We start from the raw sequence: 18,227 nt of genomic DNA on the forward strand, positions 1-18,227 counted from the left end.
GCTGTGAAATTGACAAGGCTGCCAGGCTCCATGCAAGGAGTGGGCAGGGGGCTGCCCCAACTTCTCACCCAAGCTCCCAGCTAGGACTGGGGTCCAAAGCTGCCCCGGCTCTCAGCAAGGAGCAGGGTCCAGCCTCCCATCTCTCCAGAGGAGTGGGGGCTTTCTTGTCAATTTCACAGTTCAGTGAAGTTGACAAGACAGCCAATGTAAGGGATACCCTGTCTACACAGACACTGTGTCGCGTTAACTACACCAACATAAGCCTTTCGCCTCTTATGGAGGTGGAGTTATGATGTCGGTGTAGCAGAGCACTTACATCGGTGGAAGGAAGGCTGCAACTGCCTTATGTCGACCTAACTGTAATGTAGATGCGCCGTAAGAGGAGGATGAGCTATGTGCCTGCATGTCTCTACCCAGTGAGTCAGGATCTGGGCTGTCCAACGTTTTCCCTGTCTGTTCCCTTCCCATCAGGAAGAAGCTGGGCGAGTTCTTCCAGACCAAGTATGACTGGGATTTGCTGGCTGCCCGTTCCATCTGGGCCTTTGGGCCAGACGCTACTGGCCCAAACATTCTAGTAGATGACACGCTGCCCTCGGAGGTGAGGAACCACAGCCCTGGGGAAAGAAGTTAGATGTGAGGAGCGCAGTCACACTGGAGGGACTTGGGCAACTTTGTCTACCCTGTAGTTCAGAGGCAACATGTTTTCCCCAGGCGTTGGCAGGAGGGGTCTGGAGCTGTAATTTTGCAAGAGTGCTGTCTTACTGGTTAGAACAGGGGGCTAACAGGGCATCTATGGGCTAGTCCCAGCTTTGTCACTGACTTGCCTTGACTTTGGGCCCAGCCACTTGTGGCTTAAGTGCCCTGTGATCCAGAGTTGCTTAGCTCCCGCATAAGTCAAGCCACTTTGATTAATGGATCGAGGTGCCAAATTTTGAAATGTTGACTCTGAGCTCTTTGCCTTATTGTTACCCCTCTGTCAAAGGAAGAGAATATCTGCATCGTGATTGGAGTGCCCTTAGAAGTGCAAAGCAATGCTGCTACTCTAAGAATTCACTCTTGAGAATGGTCCCTCTCTTTCCCTTGCTGCAGCTGGATGCAGCAGTGCTGATCTGTAATGTGTCTGTTTCTGTGTAGGTGGATAAGGCCCTGCTGGGCTCTGTGAAGGACAGCATCGTGCAGGGGTTCCAATGGGGCACAAGGGAAGGGCCCCTCTGTGATGAGTGTAAGTAAGAGAACTTGAGGCAGATGCAAATAATAAAACAAGAAGAATTAATTCTCCTCCCCTTTGGCAGCCAAATTATCTGTCTATAATATGCCCCAGGGCAAAAGGTCTGCTCTGGTTTAACCACCAGGTGTGTTGCTGTCTAAACAGGACTTGCTGGGTGAACTCTGTGGCCTGTTATACAGGAGGTTGGACTAGATGTCTAGCAATGCAGAAAAGACAGAAATATTCAATAAATATATCTGTTTTGGGTTTGGGGAAAAATCAGATGTCATATGCTGCTGAAATACTTTCCATTCCAACAGTAAGGAGGATGTTAAACAGCAGCTACTAGAGCTAGACATTTTTAAATCAGCAGATCCAAAGAACTTGCCTCCAAGAGTTTTAAAAGAGCTGGCCAAGGAAAAGGTTAAGGGATGACTTGATCACAGTCTATAAGTAAGGCTATGTTTTAGTCATAGGTATTTTAGTAAAAGTCATGGACAGGTCACTGGTAGTAAACAAAAATTCACGGCCCATGATTTGTACTATATACCCCTGACTAAATCTTGGGGAGGGGGGTGGCCCAGGGCGGTACCACGGGTGCTCGGGGGGAGGGGAGTGGGAGCGGCATGTGGCCTGGGACCCATGCTGGTGCTGGGTGACGGGGCTGGCAGGCTCCCTACCCGGCTCCATGCCTTCCCAGAAACAACAACATTCCTAGGCAGAAGCGCAGCCATGCGTCTCTGCACACTGCCTCCTCCCCGAGCACCAGCTCTGCAGCTCCCATTGGCCGGGAATTGCGGCCAATGGGAACTGCAGGTGCAGTGCCTGCAGGCAGAGCCAGCGTGCAGAGCCCCCTGGCCGTGCCTCCCCTAGGAGCGGAGGGATTACGCTGCTTCCGGGAAACCGCCCTGAGGTAAGCACCATCCAGAACCCTCACCCCCTCCTGCGCCCCAGCCCTGAATCCCCCACCCAAACGCCTGTGGCTGCTGGGGGGTGGCCAGCAATGGCCACTGCAGACGTCACGGAAAGTCACAGAATCTGTGACCTCTGTGACAGACTTGCAGCCTTATCTGTAAGTACCTACATGGGGAACAAAACTTTGAAGAGTGCATTATCAGTCCATCAGACAAAGGTGTAACAAGATCCAATGGCTAGAAGTTAAAGCTAGACAAATTTACACTAGAAATAATGGATTCTTCATCACTGGATACTTTTAAACCAAGATTGGCTGTTTTCCTAAAACATGCGCTCTAGTTCAAACAGGAATTAATGCAGAGATGTTCTGTGGCCTGTGTTACACAGGAAGTCAGACTAGATGATCACAGTGGTCCCTACTGGCCTTTCCCCTGTTCCTGTGCACCCAAGCTATGTGTCTGCGCTGGGCGTGATGATCCCTGAGAATGTGCGGTTTGGGCTGGTCTTTGCGGAAGGGTTAGCCTTCCGCTCTTAATGGGACTTCCTCCAGCCACGGCGTCAGTCACTCCCTGCTCTCTTCCTTCCCATGCTCAGTGATCCGCAATGTGAAGTTTAAGATCCTGGACGCTGTGATCGCTCAGGAGCCGCTGCACCGGGGAGGAGGGCAAATTATCCCAACAGCAAGGAGGGTTGTGTACTCCGCCTTCCTCATGGTAAGGCCTGTGCTGGGCATGGTGAGGCCAGGGCCTAACACAGCTTCTGTCTCCTTCAGGGGCAGTGTGGAACTGTGGGGTTTGTGTGGGTGGGTGGTAAGTACCGCGGAGGTGTGTGGTGAATTCCTGCCCTGAGACGTTTTCAGCCTAAATCAACTCATTCATCAATTAATCTTCCCAGTCCCCAGAGGAAGAGGCAGGCGCAGCGATAACAGTGTCATTCCTGTGCTACAGAGTAAACCCAGTCTGCTTGGGAACCTGCACGAATCTGCTCCATCTCCAGGTCCATTACTGTGTTTGGCCTGCTGAGACCGGGAGGGAGCAGCCTGGATGCTTTGAGCCAAGACGAGATCCTCCCTCTGTGGGTTTGCTCTGGGATGGTTGTAGAACAGACCAGACACCTGCAGCAGCTCCACGAGGTTCTGTTTATCCGCTGCAAGGCGTTCAGCAGGTCAGGAGCCTGGCCAGCGGGGTCAGGATCCCTCCGCTAGTAACTCTTGGTCCTTCCCGTATGTGCCCACAGTGCTGTCCGTCTCCAGTTCACACATGTGTGCTCCCTCCTGGCCTATAGGAACACCTGGGGCCTGGGCTTGGTGTGTGCCTGGCGTCTTATTTCCCATTCCTTTTCCCAGGCCACTCCTCGGCTGATGGAACCGTACTACTTTGTGGAGGTCCAGGCCCCTGCTGATTGTGTGTCTGCAGTGTACACTGTGCTGGCCCGGCGGAGGTAAGCTGCAGGGAGCCCATGGCTCCACGGGATGCCCTCGTGGATGTGTGTGCGAGGTGGCGACTCTGCCCAGAAGCGATGTCCCTTTGGGGTGGCAGGCCACGTGAGGAAATCAGAGTTGCAGTATGTGCAGTCACAGTGTTCATTTTCCAGTGGCATTGCATGAAACCTTCTCTGGCGGATCTCAACTGCCCCTGATGCAGGGGCGAGGGTGTCTCGGGGAGCCCCCACTTCAGCCAGAGGGGGGTGCTCGAGATCAGATTCAGTCCTTTGTGTATGTGGTTCTCTCCTGCAGTGCTCACAGTGGAGGGGTGAACAGAGGTAATGTCAGTGGGATGTTTTAACAGATGATGCCTCAAAGGCAGATGTGGGAGGTTAATTCTTTGTGACTCTTCGCCAGAGGTCATGTGACTCAGGACGCTCCAATCCCAGGGTCCCCGCTTTACACCATCAAAGCCTTTATCCCAGCCATTGACTCGTTTGGGTTTGAGACTGACTTGAGGACTCACACGCAGGGACAAGCTTTCTCTCTCTCCGTCTTCCACCATTGGCAGGTGAGTGCCTGCACCATCTGAGCCATGTGGGGGGGCATTTTGTGTTCAAGGCCTGTGCCCCACCAGCCTCGCTGTGCACCACGAGCAAAGGGAACGGATGACTGCAGGCCCTCGGGGGTTGGGAGGAGCCTCTGCTCCCTTCCCGTTTTGTATGTTAGCTGTACATTTACTGCTGCTAGCCAGATGACCAGTCCCAGGCCTTAGGCCAGGAGGCTCCATATTGCAGCTTCCCCCTGGATGATGTGGTCTGGATGGGATCCCTTTCACCGCTGCTTAATGGGCACTAATGGGTCCTTCATTGGTGACACAGGAAGCTGCCTCAGTGCCACTCCCAGCCCTTCAACTCAGGGAGCAAGAAACCAGGGCCAGGAACTGGGATCCCGGTTTCTGCAGTGCAGGGCACTAGCCCTTGAGCGCACAGGCTCCGCCTCAGCGGTTAACTATTAAAGAACTTGTTTCAGTGCCTCTCTACTCTGGGAAAGTGCCGGCTGAGCTGTGGGCCCCAGACCGTACTGGCACGGTAGAGATGCCTAAAACACTGGGGCTGCAAGTCCCCCCTCAGCAGGAGCAGGCAATAGTTCCCTCCTAACGGGCACCTCAGACATTAGACTCCTAGGCTGGACTGTTAACTCCTTAGCTTGGAAATTCCCATTAGAATGAACCCTGAGCCAGCACCTCCATTCAAATGGGAGCTGCCAGCAGGCAGCCGTATCTCCGCAATGATGAGTAAATTCCTTTGATGGTTGGCATGCACGTTACGGAAGGTCCTGGGGCCTAGGCTCAGGAGCTGGCCTCCACGCTTGTGAGACAGGTTACGCACCTTGGGTTTCAGAAAACAAAACCCTTCCTGGTTTTGACTGAATCATAGAATATCAGGGTTGGAAGGGACCTCAGGAGGTCGTCTAGTCCAACCCCCTGCTCAAAGCTGGACCAACCCCAACTAAATCAGCAACAAATCGGCCCGTGTATACCTTCCTAAAGCTCATTGTGACACTTGGGAACCAATACGCAGCTTAGTGCATTCTGCAAACACCTCTTCTCCACTGACTGTCACTGTGGCAATGCTCCAACCGAAAGAGGTTGACTATAGCCGAGATTAACCCTTCAGGGACTGTTGGTGGCAATAACTGAGCAGGCCTGCAGCCGTGTTGCTGTCATACCCATAGGCACAGTTAGTGGTGCTGTGGAAGATTAAGTTGCCTAGCCCCACACGGAGAACAGGCAGACTGGCTGTCAGCGGCAGTGACTGCAGTCACCAGGACTCGGATTTACTAGGCTTTCGCCCAGTTTGCTCTAGTTGAGGGTTGCTCTCAGGATCCTTCAGGGGCTCTTCTCTCCCATGCTGACTTCCTGGCCTGTGTTTCAGATAGTGCCTGGAGACCCCTTGGACAAGAGTATCGTCATCCGGCCCTTGGAGCCCCAGCCAGCACCTCACCTGGCCAGAGAGTTCATGATCAAGACCAGGCGCAGAAAGGTAAGGCCCGCAGCAGCCTCGCCTACTCTGCTGACTCTTCTCCCCTATCTGCACAGTTCACAGGGCCCAGCATGCCCCTCACACCACAGCTGTGCTTTGGACTCCGTATGCTGCCCTATGCATGGAGCCATCCCTTGCACTGCTGCTGGAATGGCTGCGCTGTTTCCCAGGGTCTTTCAGCAGGGCTTTGAACGCACCAGGGTGGGCTGCTCAGCTCTCTGGGAGCTCTGCTGGCTCTTACCTCTCCAGCTCACGCTGCTGCTTCTCCTTCCACAGGGCCTGAGCGAGGACGTGAGCATCAGCAAGTTCTTCGACGACCCTATGTTGCTGGAGCTGGCCAAGCAGGATGTTGTTCTGAACTACCCCATGTGACCATGTTGCTGCAGAGGCTAACCAGAGACTGCTCCAGTGTCTGCCGGCCCAGCTCTTTCCCCCTCCTCGTCGTCCTGCAAACATCTCCTCCCTCGCAGTCCGGCTGCCCTGGTACTGCATGTGCTGGGCACTTCTGCTAAGGCCTCAGAAGTACCCTTACCCACGACCTTACAGGCTGTGTGTGTTCAGTGCCTCCCTAGGCCAGGAGTCTGCACTCGAGACGGACAGAATATGGACATGGCTGATATCACTCTTGGTCCCCTGCAGCCTGTCACTTCCATTGCTGTGTACAAATGAATTTTATAGCCGTGTGTGGCAGTTCCAGGCCCAAAGGGGTTAATCCACACCCGTGTTCCCCTAGTGAACATGGCGTTAGGGACAAACTGAAGTTTCGTGCAGGGGTTTCATGCTGGGTTCAGCCCTCTGCCTCTGATAAAGCTGGGAGCTGCCGCCAAGCTCCTGCAGCCAGTGACGTGCGTAGGCTTCTCGTGGTGGGGGGAGACAGAGCCTCTCCTGGGGTGCCCAGGAAGGGGGATGGCCTGTGTCTGGGGGGTTGTTAGTGACCTTGCAGGGAACGGGTGGCGGGAGTCTGGACCTCCTGACAGTCTGGATTTTTATTTCTATTTTGTACAAGTTTATTTTTGAGCTTTGTAAAGACTGAATAAAACCCCTCTCCTTCTGGCGTGTGTCTCTGTCCCGGGGGGTCTCATTGCCCAGAGGGGAGAGATGCTTGGCTCAGAGCCCACATACTGGAGCCAGTAGCCAGCACAGGAGCAAGGACCCACTGACCCTTGCTTCTGTACTGTGAGCTGCACCCGTCCTCTGGCCCATCTGCCTCTGGGGGGAGGTGTGTGCTGGGTTCAGCAGGTTTCAGTGCAGCCCCCCTGTGGATTCTCCAACAAGCAGGATGCGCTAGTGTCAATCACCGCCATGGCTTGGCAGGGTCGCTGCTCCCATCTCTGCAGCTTGTGGCTCATGGGCTGGGGGATCGCCGGTGCGCTAGGCTTAAGACTCTCTCGGCAGCCCTGTGGCTGTTGCCTCATACGTACTGTGCAGGGCCTGTGCTCTCGTGTTTGCCTTCCAACGTAGCTCTGCAAATCATAATGTCCCCTTCCCCTTCGGTCACAGGCCTTCCCCCAGATCACACTCCAGTCTCCTGCTTCCAGCCAGCCCGCACTCTCTCCGGGCTAGCAGGCAGGGGCACAGTAATGGTCCCATCTCCTGTCAGTCTCTGAAGAGGCCAGTCCCTGAATGGCCCATGGTGGACACTGACCGTTTCCCCTCAGCCCTAGTGCTGCCCCCCCAGGTCAGTGTTGGGAAGCCGGCCCTGCCCCTGCTCAGGCCATACCTCTTCTCCGCATACCCTGGGGCCTTTGCTTGAGGCTGCCTCTGTTCACCCTCCAACTTGCTGGGTTTGGTCTCGTGGAGCAAATGCTGTGCTGGTCCCTGGTCTCTTTCCAACTCCATGTGACTGCACTTCCCTGGGTCCGTTCATATTGGAGCCCCGACCTCTTGCTGGGCTGGCCCTAGCCATGGCCCCTCCAGAGTCCCATCCTCATCCCTGCTTTATTCACTCATGTGGGTCTTGCTGGCCTGAGCTGAGGCAAGGTGGAAAGTCCTTGGGATGTCAGGCCCCCGGCGGCAGCACTGAGCTCCTGTCCTCTGGGCAGGCACCTGTGTCCTGTGCCAGGCTGTGAGCATGGCCCTTGGCCCATTGCTAGCAGCGGGGAGCAGGGCTGCCTAACAGAGCAGGTCTCTGTCTTATGGCTACCTAGGGCTGGATGAGGGGGCTCAGCTCCAAGGAGACCAGTTTGGCCTGGCTTCAGTGCATGTTGGTAACAAGCCTGTGGGGGCCCTGAGCCCTGTTCTCTCTCCATGGAGATCTCAGTCCCATGGCGTGGCTCTGGCCCAGGACCCTGCCATGCACCTCTCCCAGCCCTGCGGCAGTCCTTTGTTGGCACAGCTCCGCCCCAGACCACAACCGGGGCAAGGGAGAGGAGATGGGGTGGTTACCCTGTTTCAGAGCTGGGGGAACTGCCCGTGCCAGGTTTACAATGGCGCCATGGAGCCGGGCCCATGCTCAGAAGGGGCCCCAGCCTGCTCTGCTTGCCCTGTGCGCTGAGACCCTGCCAGCCTCCCTGCCCCACCCCATCCCACCCACCACTTGTTCCTCTTCATCCCCTGGCCCTGCCCCCCGGCCAGACCCCAGTGCAGCTCCGGGCAGTCTATGCTTCCCACCACCCATGGTATTTCTGGGCTCTGTCTGCAGCCCGTTTCTGCGCCTGTCTCCCGGGAGCTGAGCCACCTGGGACTGGTGCAGAAGCATGGCCAGTCTCAGCCAGTTGGGTGGGGGAGGGCTTGACTGGGCCCCTCCAGGCAAGTGGGCCCTGGCCTGGCTGATTGCACCACTCCCGAGGGGCTGGAGCAATTCCCCGCCCCAGGACCAGCCCTGGCTGTGCTGTCGGCTCAGCCCGTCAGACGGTCACCTCCCAGCAGAGCCAGTGAGTGCGGCCGGGAGGCAGGGTATGGGGAAAGGGGTGTCTGGGGGGCAGTGGGTGCTGGGCTGTGAGGGGGTGGGGAAGAGCTGTGGGTGCCGGTTTGTAGATAGTTCCCTGCACTGGGCTGGGCGGAGCGCAGCCATCCCTGCCATGCCATGCCCCTGGCCAGCCCCTCGCTCCAGGGACTGACCCCACTGCACCCTGCTCCATTGCCCCCATGGGGGCCCACAAAAGGTTAATCCGGCTCTGGGAACTGCAGCTCAGAGACACTAGTGCCAGGCCACCCAGGTGTAGAGCAGGGCATGGAGCGCAGGCCCCGGCCTTCGCCACACGGGCATCATTTCTCCCTTCACCTTAGCACCATTCATCCACCATGCAGCAGTCTGAGCCCTCGCCCCCCCCCCCCCCTCTGCCTAGCTGCCACGCTGCTCTCCCTCCAAGCTGGGACTAGAACCCAGGCGTCCTGCCCCCTGGAGCCCTGCACTGCCTGCCTGCCTTACTGACCAGCTCAGAAAGTGTGTTCCAAGAACGGGGCTGAGCCTCCCGTTACCTGTAACTTTATAAACCGTGAAAGCAGGATTGGTTCCATACACAACAGCAGCCCCAGGGAGCGCGGGGCTGCAGGGACCTAGGTTCCGCCAAGGGAAGATCGCTGTGCTGTGGCCCTCGGACGCTGCAGCTTCCTCTGGGCTATTTCTGGGCTCTGTCTGCAGCCCGTTTCAGCAGGTAGTCTTTGTACACCGTGTAGGTTGCTCCTGCAAGAGAGACCGTGACATCGTGCAGGCCCGAAAGGGAAAGGGACAGTGGCACCAGGAACATGCCACACAAATAACTTGTATTTCTAGAGCGTTGTCTGTTCTAGAGCGCTGTGGGTCACTTCACCCACTCCCGAGGAGCTGGCAGCTGAACCCGTAGGGGCAACTGGGAACAGAAGCTTGTAAAGTGTGAACCACGAGGGCCCTTGGCCACCAATGCAGCTACCCCCAGGCTGCGGGCGATTTGCCTCACGCAGGTGTCTCTAAAACCTGCCCCCAGTTGGCCTCGCTGCAGGCGGCACTGGCTGAAACGCTCCGGCTCGGGCCATGCAGGAGGGCAGACCGGATGGGCACAACACTCCCTTCCGGCCCCCAAATCACATTGCCCAAGTCTCGCTGCAAGGGCTTGCAGTATAAACGAGACTCAGGCCCAGCGAACTGCTACAGGATCGCCAAGCTGGAGTCTGGCCAGGGGGCAGGGCCCTAGCATCAGGAGAGCTTTTCCAAGCGGCTGTGGCCTCGGCCCTGCACCTGGGCTGACGCACTCGGCCTGCTGGAAGCTGCTAACTGCGCGCTCCAGAGAGCTCACTGGGGCCCATCAGCTTTCCGCACAGCTGTCCTCGCCCGGCTGATGTTCCCCAGCTGCCTGGCCCCCCTGCCTGCTGGCCCCTCCACACATCTTGGCAGAGAGGGGCTGCGTTGTCTCAAGCCATGGTGGGGAAGGGGAGGAAGGCAGGTTTCTCCAGCAGGGTGGAGGAAAGGGGACGCCGCTTGCAGAAGCAGCCCCGTTACTGTATGGGTGATTCAGGTGCCCACGGTGATATTCAGCAGCAGCCCTGGGTGTGGACAAAGCTTCTCCCTTTGTACGTGAGGGCAGGGACCTTGGACTTCATGGCCCAATTCTGTGTGTGACAAAGGAGTCCCTTCTATCTGGCACCAATTTCAAGTGAACCCCTCCGATTGAGTGACCCCCCCCCTTTCCTCTGCGTGACTCAGGCCGCAGCCCCAAGAAGAGGTGGCCAATGCCAACGCACCATCCAGCGGCTGCAGAATCCACCACCCTGGCGGGGGTTTCGGTGCCTAGCAGAATGCAGCCCCCGTCTGTGGTCCCAGCTTGCCTAGGCTACAGCCCATGTACACCTTGGCCCCAGCATACCCCAGCCCTCACTTACCCAGCGTGATGGCTCCAACCACGCAGGCTTGGGCAGCCATGCGGGTGTGGATCAGGTGCACAGACATCTTCATCTTTCCTCTGGCCTTCAGTCTGTAGAGGCCATAAGCGACCACAAGGGCAAAGCCCCCAATGCCTGTGGGAGAGCACATGGCAGCTGGGTCACTGGGAGGCTCTCCGGGGCACACAGCTGGCGTTGAGGAGGCTGATGCTGCGGCGTGAGCTGCTGGCCAAGGGCCTCCCTGGTACTTTTGGTGTGTTTGGTTCTTCCCGGCTTCTGTGCTACCCTGCTCCCGTCGGCAGCCCCCGCCCGTAGCACCGTCCATGCTACGGTTCCCCCTGCAGGGGCCGGTCAGCACATGGGCCCGGTAGTTACTAGCTCTTCCCCTCCCTTGGGCTCGGAGGATGGGTCCATTTCACATGCCAGCCAGCGCTCTGCACCCAGCGATTGTGGGAAGCCAGGAGCTGCCCTGGCTCGGCTGGGGAAGGGTTTTTCACACCTCTCATGGCCACGCAGCTTGTGGGGCAGATGCTATGAAAGCTCCCGCAGCTCCCATCTGACCTGCCACAGCCCTGCTATTCCGGTCCTGCCACCCCCGTCCATCCCCACCCAGCCTCCAGGGAGCAGCTCCTGAGGCCGTCCCCTCGCTGGGTCCCGGGGCACGCTGCCCTCCCAGCAGCACCCCTTCGCCCCCACTCACCAGCAGGCACGAATGGGGCCGCACCCGCCTTCTGCAGGAGCTTGGTGGAGACGGTGCCTTCGCGCTCAGGGACCCACTGGCTTTCATCCATAACCATCCTGCCCCTGCAGCCAAACAGGCTCCGTGAGCCAGCTTTGCAACCCCAGCAGTCAGTGACTCCCCTCCTCCAGTGTCCCCTTTGCCCCCACCCCACCCCACCGAGCTGTACCCTGGGGTCTGCCTGGTGCCCCCAGCCAGGGCTTTTCACTATCACAACTTCCTTGTGCTTCCTAGTGTCTTACCACAGGAACAACCCACGCCTCCTCCCTCTCCCCACTTTACACCTGGGGCCCGGAGAGGGGCGGGTGTCTGTTACCCATGGTCACAGAGCAAATCGGTGGCAGGGCCAGGGGCAGAACCCAGGAATCCTGCCTCCCTGGGGCCTGTCCAGGGGCTGCCCAGCTAAGGCATGTGAATGGCTGGGCCACTGCTGGCCACTTGTTCCCCCTGGGGCGGGGGGAGGTTCCCAGAACAGAACCCACGCGGTCCGTGCTGTGCCCTGCTGCCCCCAGCGATGGGCTCGTGCGGCTGCAGCAAGCGTCTGAGATGCCAGCAGGGCTCCAGTGCCTCACCCCTGCATCGTTCTGCTGGGCTTTGGGCATTGTGGACGGGTGCGACTGGGTCTGCAGCGCAGGGGACGCGGCATTCGCACCAGCCAGCCCAAGGCCAGGCTGTGCCTGGGGCCTGCCCGGTGCCAGCCCCAACCCGAGGCCACTGTCAGCCCCTGAGCCAGCGGGACAATTCCCAGGTAACCGGGATGGCGCTCGTGTGCCACAGGCCAGGGATAAGCTGTAGCTACGGTCAGTGACGGGCCTGTGAGCATGACACCATGAAGGGCCACGTTTGTCCTAAAGCAGGGCAGGCTGAGTTCACGGTGGGGAGCAAGCGTCAGGGTCCCAGGGGTGCAGTAAAATACCTGTAGCTGGTATCCTCTGAGGGGGTGGGGTCCTGACTTCCCTCTGCTCGAGAACCTGCCTCCCTCTGTACAGGAGCCGCCATCCCCTGGTCCGTGCCCAGGTGCGCAGCGGATGGGGCTGGAGCAGCTTTCATGCTGCTAATGCTCAGCAGCTCTGTAGCCATTACCTGCCAAGGGCCGCTGGGCACCAGTATGGCATGGCCTGGCTTCCCAGTGAGGGATATTTCCAAACCCCTCATCCCTGGGCTGCTTGCCCAGCGCCAACAGCTCTGCCAAGCGGCCGAGAAAGCTGCAGGCCCAACCCAGCAGAGAGCCGAGCGAAGCGCCGTGACCTGAGACACTGAACCTCCCTCCTTGCGCAGGCAGCCAGGGTGCCGAGCCCCTGGCAAGGCTGCTGGCTCCTGGGCACTGTCCAGCACTCACCGGGCCCCATCCAAAGGACCCAGAGCCATGTGCCAGGGGCCTGCTGGCACTTACCTGCTCTCAGTGTTGCTGGGCTAGGTCTGCAGGCTGCCCGGGCTGGATCTCCTCTCCCCGTCCGCACCAGGGACATTTCCCAGCCCCTCACGTTAGGGTTACAGCAAAGTCACTGGCTGGGGAGGGGGAGAGAGCAGAGAGGGGGCTGGTAACTTGGCACCAGTTCCAGGGACCTTAACCCTTTGTCTGCTGGACTCCAGCTCCTCTCCCAGAGGAAAGGGTCTCTGGTGAAATCAAGACCGCACCCACTGGCTGAGCACCCAGGCCTCCAGCTTTGCCCAGGATTCCCTGAGCCACGAGAAACAGGCGGGAAAAGTCCCAGCTCCACCAGCACCTCAGGGTGTCCACCAGCCTCTTGTCCCTCCCTGTCTGCCAGCCACCCCTGCAGTCGTAGCTCACAGCCCCCAGACTCCCCACCCTCGCCCCAGGATGGGCTCTGCCTTCCTCCCGCTAACAAGCCTTTGAGCTCCCTGCCCTGCCTTTGCTGCCAGCCCCGTTAACCACGGGACTCCCATCCCCTGGACCCCCTTACATGGCCCCAAGCCTCTGCCCCCCATGGGTAGGCAGTGACACCCGGTCGTGCCCGGCCCCTCATGCCTGAGGGATGGGGGAAGTGGTGGGGCTAGAAGATCCCCTGGGGGCAGGTGGTGCTGGGCAGTGGCAGGCTGGTGGCAGGAATTACACAACCCCACACACTAATGTTAGTACGGAGGGAAGAGCCCAGCGGCCTCCCCCGCCCCACACGAGGAAGGCCGGGTTGTCTGCTTAGGAGAGACAGCAGGGGCTGGGAGTCAGGACTCCTGGGTTCTGCACCAGGTCTGGCACTGATTCATTGGGCAAGTATTTCCCCTCCTGGGGCCTCAGTTTGAACATGTGTAAACCGAGGACACTAATATCTGCCGACATGGGGGCTGTGCAGCCAAGTGACCAGACATTGGTAAAATGCTTGGAGATCCTCTTGTGGGCGGTGTCACCAACATGCCCATGGCATTGTTTGATGTTGCTCACTGGCCGTGTCCCAGTGAGCCTGGGGAAGAGGCTTCAGCACCGGTGCGTTGTGAAAATCAGTAACTTCAGGCTGGGAGGCAGGGCTTCCGAATTGTCACATTCTCTGCTGGATTTAGACCAGTCTAGAGAACATCACCATGGAGCATTGCCTGCGTGCTGCTCCCGCGCAGCCATTCTGCAGCAAATGGTGTATGGGCTCTCTATGAAATCTATGGCAGAGGCTTTCCAGGGCTTCTCTTCCACGTTAGCAGGGGCTTTAGCCACAAGAGCATCTTTTCTTTCCAAGGGCTTTATAGATTTGGCATAGACCTTCCATCACCCTATGGAGCTGATAAATGGAAGGCTGCTGCAGAGAGTGGTCCATGCCTGGTCTGTCCAGCTGCATCATTAATGTGGAGAATAGCTGTCTTGGATGATCATGAAGTGTAAGGCAATCTCTGATAAACCAGGTCTCAAGCCATTAATTTGAAGCAAAAGCAGATATATATAAAAAACCAAAACAATAGATACCAAATGGAAAAAGGGGGCAGTTGATAGCAATGAATATAAATTAGAAGCTAGGAATTATAGAAAATTGATAAGAGAAGCAAAAGGACACAAGGAGGCATCTATGGCCGGCACAGTTAAGGGCAATAAGTAGAGGGGGTTTTAAGTATATTAGGAACCAAAGGAATCCTAGAAATGGTATTGGTCCATTACTAAATGGAAATGGTAGAATTGCAGACAAAGCAGAAGTGTTCAATAAATATTCCTCTTCTGTATTTGGGAAAAAGACAGATGATGTAGGTATATCATAAGATGATGAAGAAATACTTTCCATTCCAACAGTAACTCAGGAGGATGTTAAACAGCAGCTACTAAAGTTGGAGATTGTTAAATCAGTAGGTTCGGAGAACTTACAACCAAGAGTTTAAAAAGAGCTAGCTGAGGAGCAATCTGGAATGTTAAAGTTGATTTTTCCAGAACTTTTGGAACACTAGGGAAAATCCAGAGGACTGGAAGAAAGCTAATGTTGTGCCAATATTTAAGAAGGGAAATGGAACAATGTGGGTAGTTACCAGCCTGTTAGCCTGAAATCAATCCCGGGCAAAATAATGGAACAGCTGATCCACTCGTCAGTTAATAAAGAATTAAAGGAGCGTAACATAATTAATATCAATCAACATGGGTTTGTGGAAAATAGATCATGACAAACTAACTTGATATCTCTTTTTGATGATATTCCATGTTTGGTTGACAAAGGTATAATATAATTAGACTTCTGCAAGGCATTTGAGTCGATACTGCACAATATTTTGATTAAAAAACTAGAATATAAAATGAACCTGGCCCACATTACATGGATTAAAAACTGACTAAATATAACTGTTTACAGGGAATCATCATTGAGCAGGTGTGTTTCCAGTGGAGTCCTGCAGGGAGTGGCTCTTGGCCCTTCACTATTTCACAGTTTGATTAATAACCTAGACGCAAATCAGAAATCATCTCCGGGAAACTCTGCAGGTGACACACAGCTTGGGGGAGGGGTGAGTGGGGAGGAAGCCAGGTCCCTGGATCGCTTCAGAACGTGGGCAACGCAAAGGGTGTTGCCAGTTCATAGGGCTTTGTGGGTTAGGAGCAGCCCTTTGAAGCAGCAGACAAGCTTTTAGAGGACGCGGGGTCTCGGAGGAGGCCCAAGGCCTGAGCTTGGTCGCCCAGTGCCCAGTCCATCGCCGTCTTGACCAAGACACAAGGGATTGCACTGGGGCCATCCAGGGCTCAACACCGGAGTCTCTACAGCTGGCGTGCCCGAGGCCAGGGTGTTGCTAACCTCCGCTGTGGCAGACAGTGACACACCCTGATCAGTGGGCTAAGCTGCCCGAGAAGATCTGGGGAGCAGCCAGTCCCCATCCTGCTGGGGCTCCCAGCACTTCCCCGGGGAAAGGATTCTGTCCCAGTGGATCTCGGAGCCAGGCAGCTTTCCCTGCTCTTCCGCCCCATTTCCCTCTCTCTTAATCTAGTTCTGCCTGCCCCCCAGGATGTGCTGAGTCCCCCTACCCCGTGGGACCCCTGCTAGCCCGGATCCATCGCCCCATGTGCAGCTCCCACAGCCCCCTGCGAGAGGCAGGCAATATCTGCTTGCCCATGGTTGAGGGAGAGGGTGTCAGAAATGTGAGAGGGGATAAACTGGGATGCACTGGGGCAAGCCCCTGCCTTGGCTCAGCAGCAGAGTGCCCACCTGGGACACTGGCACCCTGGCTGCTGCTTCCCAGCTGCAGCGATTTATCCCCCACCAGTAATAAACCAGCTGGGAGGTGGGGGAGGGCAGCCCCAGCTGGGGTGCAACAGCCCCTCAACCCTGCCGTGCAGCACTAAGGACCCAGTTCCGCATGCAGCCAAAGGTGGCGAACTTGTCAGCACATGTTCCCCAGGGTGCCGAGCTCAGAGCCCCATTAGGTTTGCCATGTGCTCCTGGCTTCCGGGGCATGTGGCCGTCTTGCCAGAGTGACGGGGAGCGACAGGGCAGAGGCTCCGATCTGTGCCCTTCCACAGTTCCTTAGGAATTCTCCAGTATAGGCAAGATCAGGCAGTTCCCCTTCGAGCTGCCCTGAGGATCTCAGAGAGCCGTGCAAAGGAGGTCAGTGTCGGTGTCCTGTCCCCATTCTAACTGGGGGAACTGAGGCACGGAGCAGGGAAATGACTTGTTCAAGGTCACCCAGCAAGCTAGAGCTAGGAATAAACCCCAGGTCTTCTGCGTCCCAGGTCTGTGTGCTGGGCTATACTGCTTCTTGAGATCTTACTCTAGCCCCTGTCACCGTGGTATCTGGCCCACTGATTTCAGCCAGCAAAGTCAGTTGAGTTACTCTGGACTCACAGGGATGAGAAGTGAGGCGCCATGAGCCAGCCTCTGAGCCGGGGCCAGCGGGGAGGGAGGTTCCAGCAGAGGGAGAGTGCGACAGACGTGTCCCACCCGTTCCCACCAGGCTGGGGACGGGATTGTTTCTCATGAGGGATGTTTACAGAGGGACCCGGGTCAGAGCCTGGTGGCCCAGCTGCAGCCACCAACATCCTGTTCCCTCCCTCACTGCGGGGAGCTCGAGTGGAAAACACTGACCCCTCCTTAGATCAAAGGGCTGGAGCCGGGCCCCAGCCCCTGTGAATTCCAGGGGTGAAAGGGAGAGAGATAAACAGCCCTTTCCCAAGCTGGCTGTGTGAGCTCCCACGTGCCCCCAGGGTGCATCAGCGGGGTCAGGAGGGAGGGCGGCACGGCCCTGCTGCTTCCTCTCGCTGGAGCCCAGAGCTGCTTCCAGCCACGCCGCCACTTTGGCTCTGTCAGGCTGCCTCTGAGCGGCCTGGGGGCAGGAACCCGTCAGGGCAACCCCTGCAGCCTGCACTGGCAACGCCCCCCTCCTCCCCAGACACACGCGTCCGCTGTCACACTCTTTTCCTGGCACCAACACCCAGCTGCTTCCCTCCTGCGGAGAGCTCCTGGGCGGGGGACGGACCCTGCTCATGGGCCCCTGGCAGCAGCCCGGACCACGCGCGGTCCCAGGCTGGCTGATCGGCCACGCTAGCTGTCCCCATCGAAATAACAACCCCAGGGGGACGCTCCCATTCTGGGACCAGCAGCCGGGGGGGGGGGTGAGCTCTGGGGCCCACCCTGCAGGGAAGGGGACGTGTAAAATGGGAGCCAAGCTCACCCTGCTGCTGTGGGCTCTGGTGCTGCAGGAAAGCCGGCAGGTCAGGGCCTGGCACTCTCCAGAGCAAGGAGACTAGCAGGAGCTGCACCGCTCTGGCAGCGTGGCCAGGGCCGTGTGGGGCTGTCTAAGCAGGCCCCTGGCCTGGGATGGTTTGGAGCTATTCTCCTGGTCCCCTTCTGGCAACTGACCCGCCTGGGGAATGCTGGGCTCACTCCAAAGCGAGCTCTTCCCTCCCTGAAGCTGCTTCAGCTACTAGCAAATGGTGCTGGCCTGGCAGCCCCTATTTACCCACAGAGCAGGAAAGCTCAGGCAGCAGGAGGGCCAGCTTCCCACACATGCCTCCCTGGCTGAGGCGGGGGAGGGGAGCGGGGGGCTCTCCCACGCTCTGCCGCCGGCACATGAGGGCCAGTTAGTGCATTTGTAAAGGTGGATTCCTTGGTCCGCAGCCGTCTGTCCCCCTGCTCCTTCCCAGCAAGAGAGGGTGCGCTACCGAGCGGCCCAGGGCTGCCCACGCAGCGTCTCTGTTGAGGCTTGGGCAGGAGAGTATCTGGGCCAGAGCGCGGGGAGAAAAAAGAAAAGGAGGACTTGTGGCACCTTAGAGACTAACCAATTTATTTGAGCATAAGCTTTCGTGAGCTACAGCTCACTTCATCAGATGCATATCGTGGAAACTGCAGCAGACTTTATATATACACAGAGAATATGAACCAATACCTCCTCCCACCCCACTGTCCTGCTGGTAATAGCTTATCTAAAGTGATCATCAGGTGGGCCATTTCCAGCACAAATCCAGGTTTTCTCACCCTCCACCCCCCCACACAAATTCACTCTCCTGCTGGAGAGGCAGCTCGGGAGCTTGTAATGGTTCACTTCATTAAGCTAATTGGCTTTTCATGCATCCAGGACCTCACACTGTTTTGCTGGGGGGTCCTGTCGTTTCCTTTGAAGCATGGCAAACCAGTCTGGTAAGTGCCCCCCGTGTGTCCTTTGTCTACCAGCTGGCCGGGCTCTGGGAAAGCA

At 57.3% G+C, this 18,227-nt stretch overlaps 2 protein-coding genes across 2 annotated transcripts in view; one reads left to right on the top strand and one right to left on the bottom strand.

Annotated features, from left to right (window-relative positions):
• EFTUD2 (elongation factor Tu GTP binding domain containing 2) overlaps window positions 1–6,644 on the top strand; it is a 36,325-nt gene extending 29,681 nt beyond the window's left edge. The window contains exons 22-28 of the mRNA XM_084615962.1: window positions 472–598; window positions 1,135–1,222; window positions 2,717–2,835; window positions 3,468–3,562; window positions 3,963–4,116; window positions 5,483–5,590; window positions 5,867–6,644. Coding sequence (XP_084472088.1) covers window positions 472–598; window positions 1,135–1,222; window positions 2,717–2,835; window positions 3,468–3,562; window positions 3,963–4,116; window positions 5,483–5,590; window positions 5,867–5,962 — 787 coding nt within the window. The 3' untranslated portion in view covers window positions 5,963–6,644. The remainder of the gene's footprint in view (window positions 1–471; window positions 599–1,134; window positions 1,223–2,716; window positions 2,836–3,467; window positions 3,563–3,962; window positions 4,117–5,482; window positions 5,591–5,866) is intronic.
• A 2,357-nt stretch (window positions 6,645–9,001) lies between these two features.
• On the bottom strand, window positions 9,002–17,225 carry HIGD1B (HIG1 hypoxia inducible domain family member 1B). Its single transcript, XM_084615553.1, has 5 exons — window positions 17,208–17,225; window positions 12,520–12,635; window positions 11,088–11,191; window positions 10,388–10,522; window positions 9,002–9,215 (listed from the first exon to the last, which is right to left on the bottom strand). The coding sequence occupies exons 3-5, from the start codon at window positions 11,182–11,184 to the stop codon at window positions 9,151–9,153; spliced, it is 297 nt and encodes a 98-aa protein (XP_084471679.1). The 5' UTR covers window positions 11,185–11,191; window positions 12,520–12,635; window positions 17,208–17,225; the 3' UTR covers window positions 9,002–9,150.
• Between the last annotated feature and the right edge of the window lie 1,002 nt (window positions 17,226–18,227).

Source organism: Lepidochelys olivacea (genome assembly GCF_965140295.1).
Source record: "Lepidochelys olivacea isolate rLepOli2 genome assembly, chromosome: 27".
Lineage (NCBI taxonomy): Eukaryota > Metazoa > Chordata > Testudines > Cheloniidae > Lepidochelys > Lepidochelys olivacea.

What these genes read in the sequence shown, in the direction of transcription:
- HIGD1B (XM_084615553.1), bottom strand. Translation starts at nt 11,184, where the DNA reads ATGGTTATGGATGAAAGCCAGTGGGTCCCTGAGCGCGAAGGCACCGTC. An exon ending in GGCCCCATTCGTGCCTGCTG is followed by an intron (nt 10,523 to 11,087) that starts GTGAGTGGGGGC and finishes GCTCTCCCACAG; the next exon opens with GCATTGGGGGCTTTGCCCTT. An exon ending in GGTTGGAGCCATCACGCTGG is followed by an intron (nt 9,216 to 10,387) that starts GTAAGTGAGGGC and finishes TCTCTCTTGCAG; the next exon opens with GAGCAACCTACACGGTGTAC.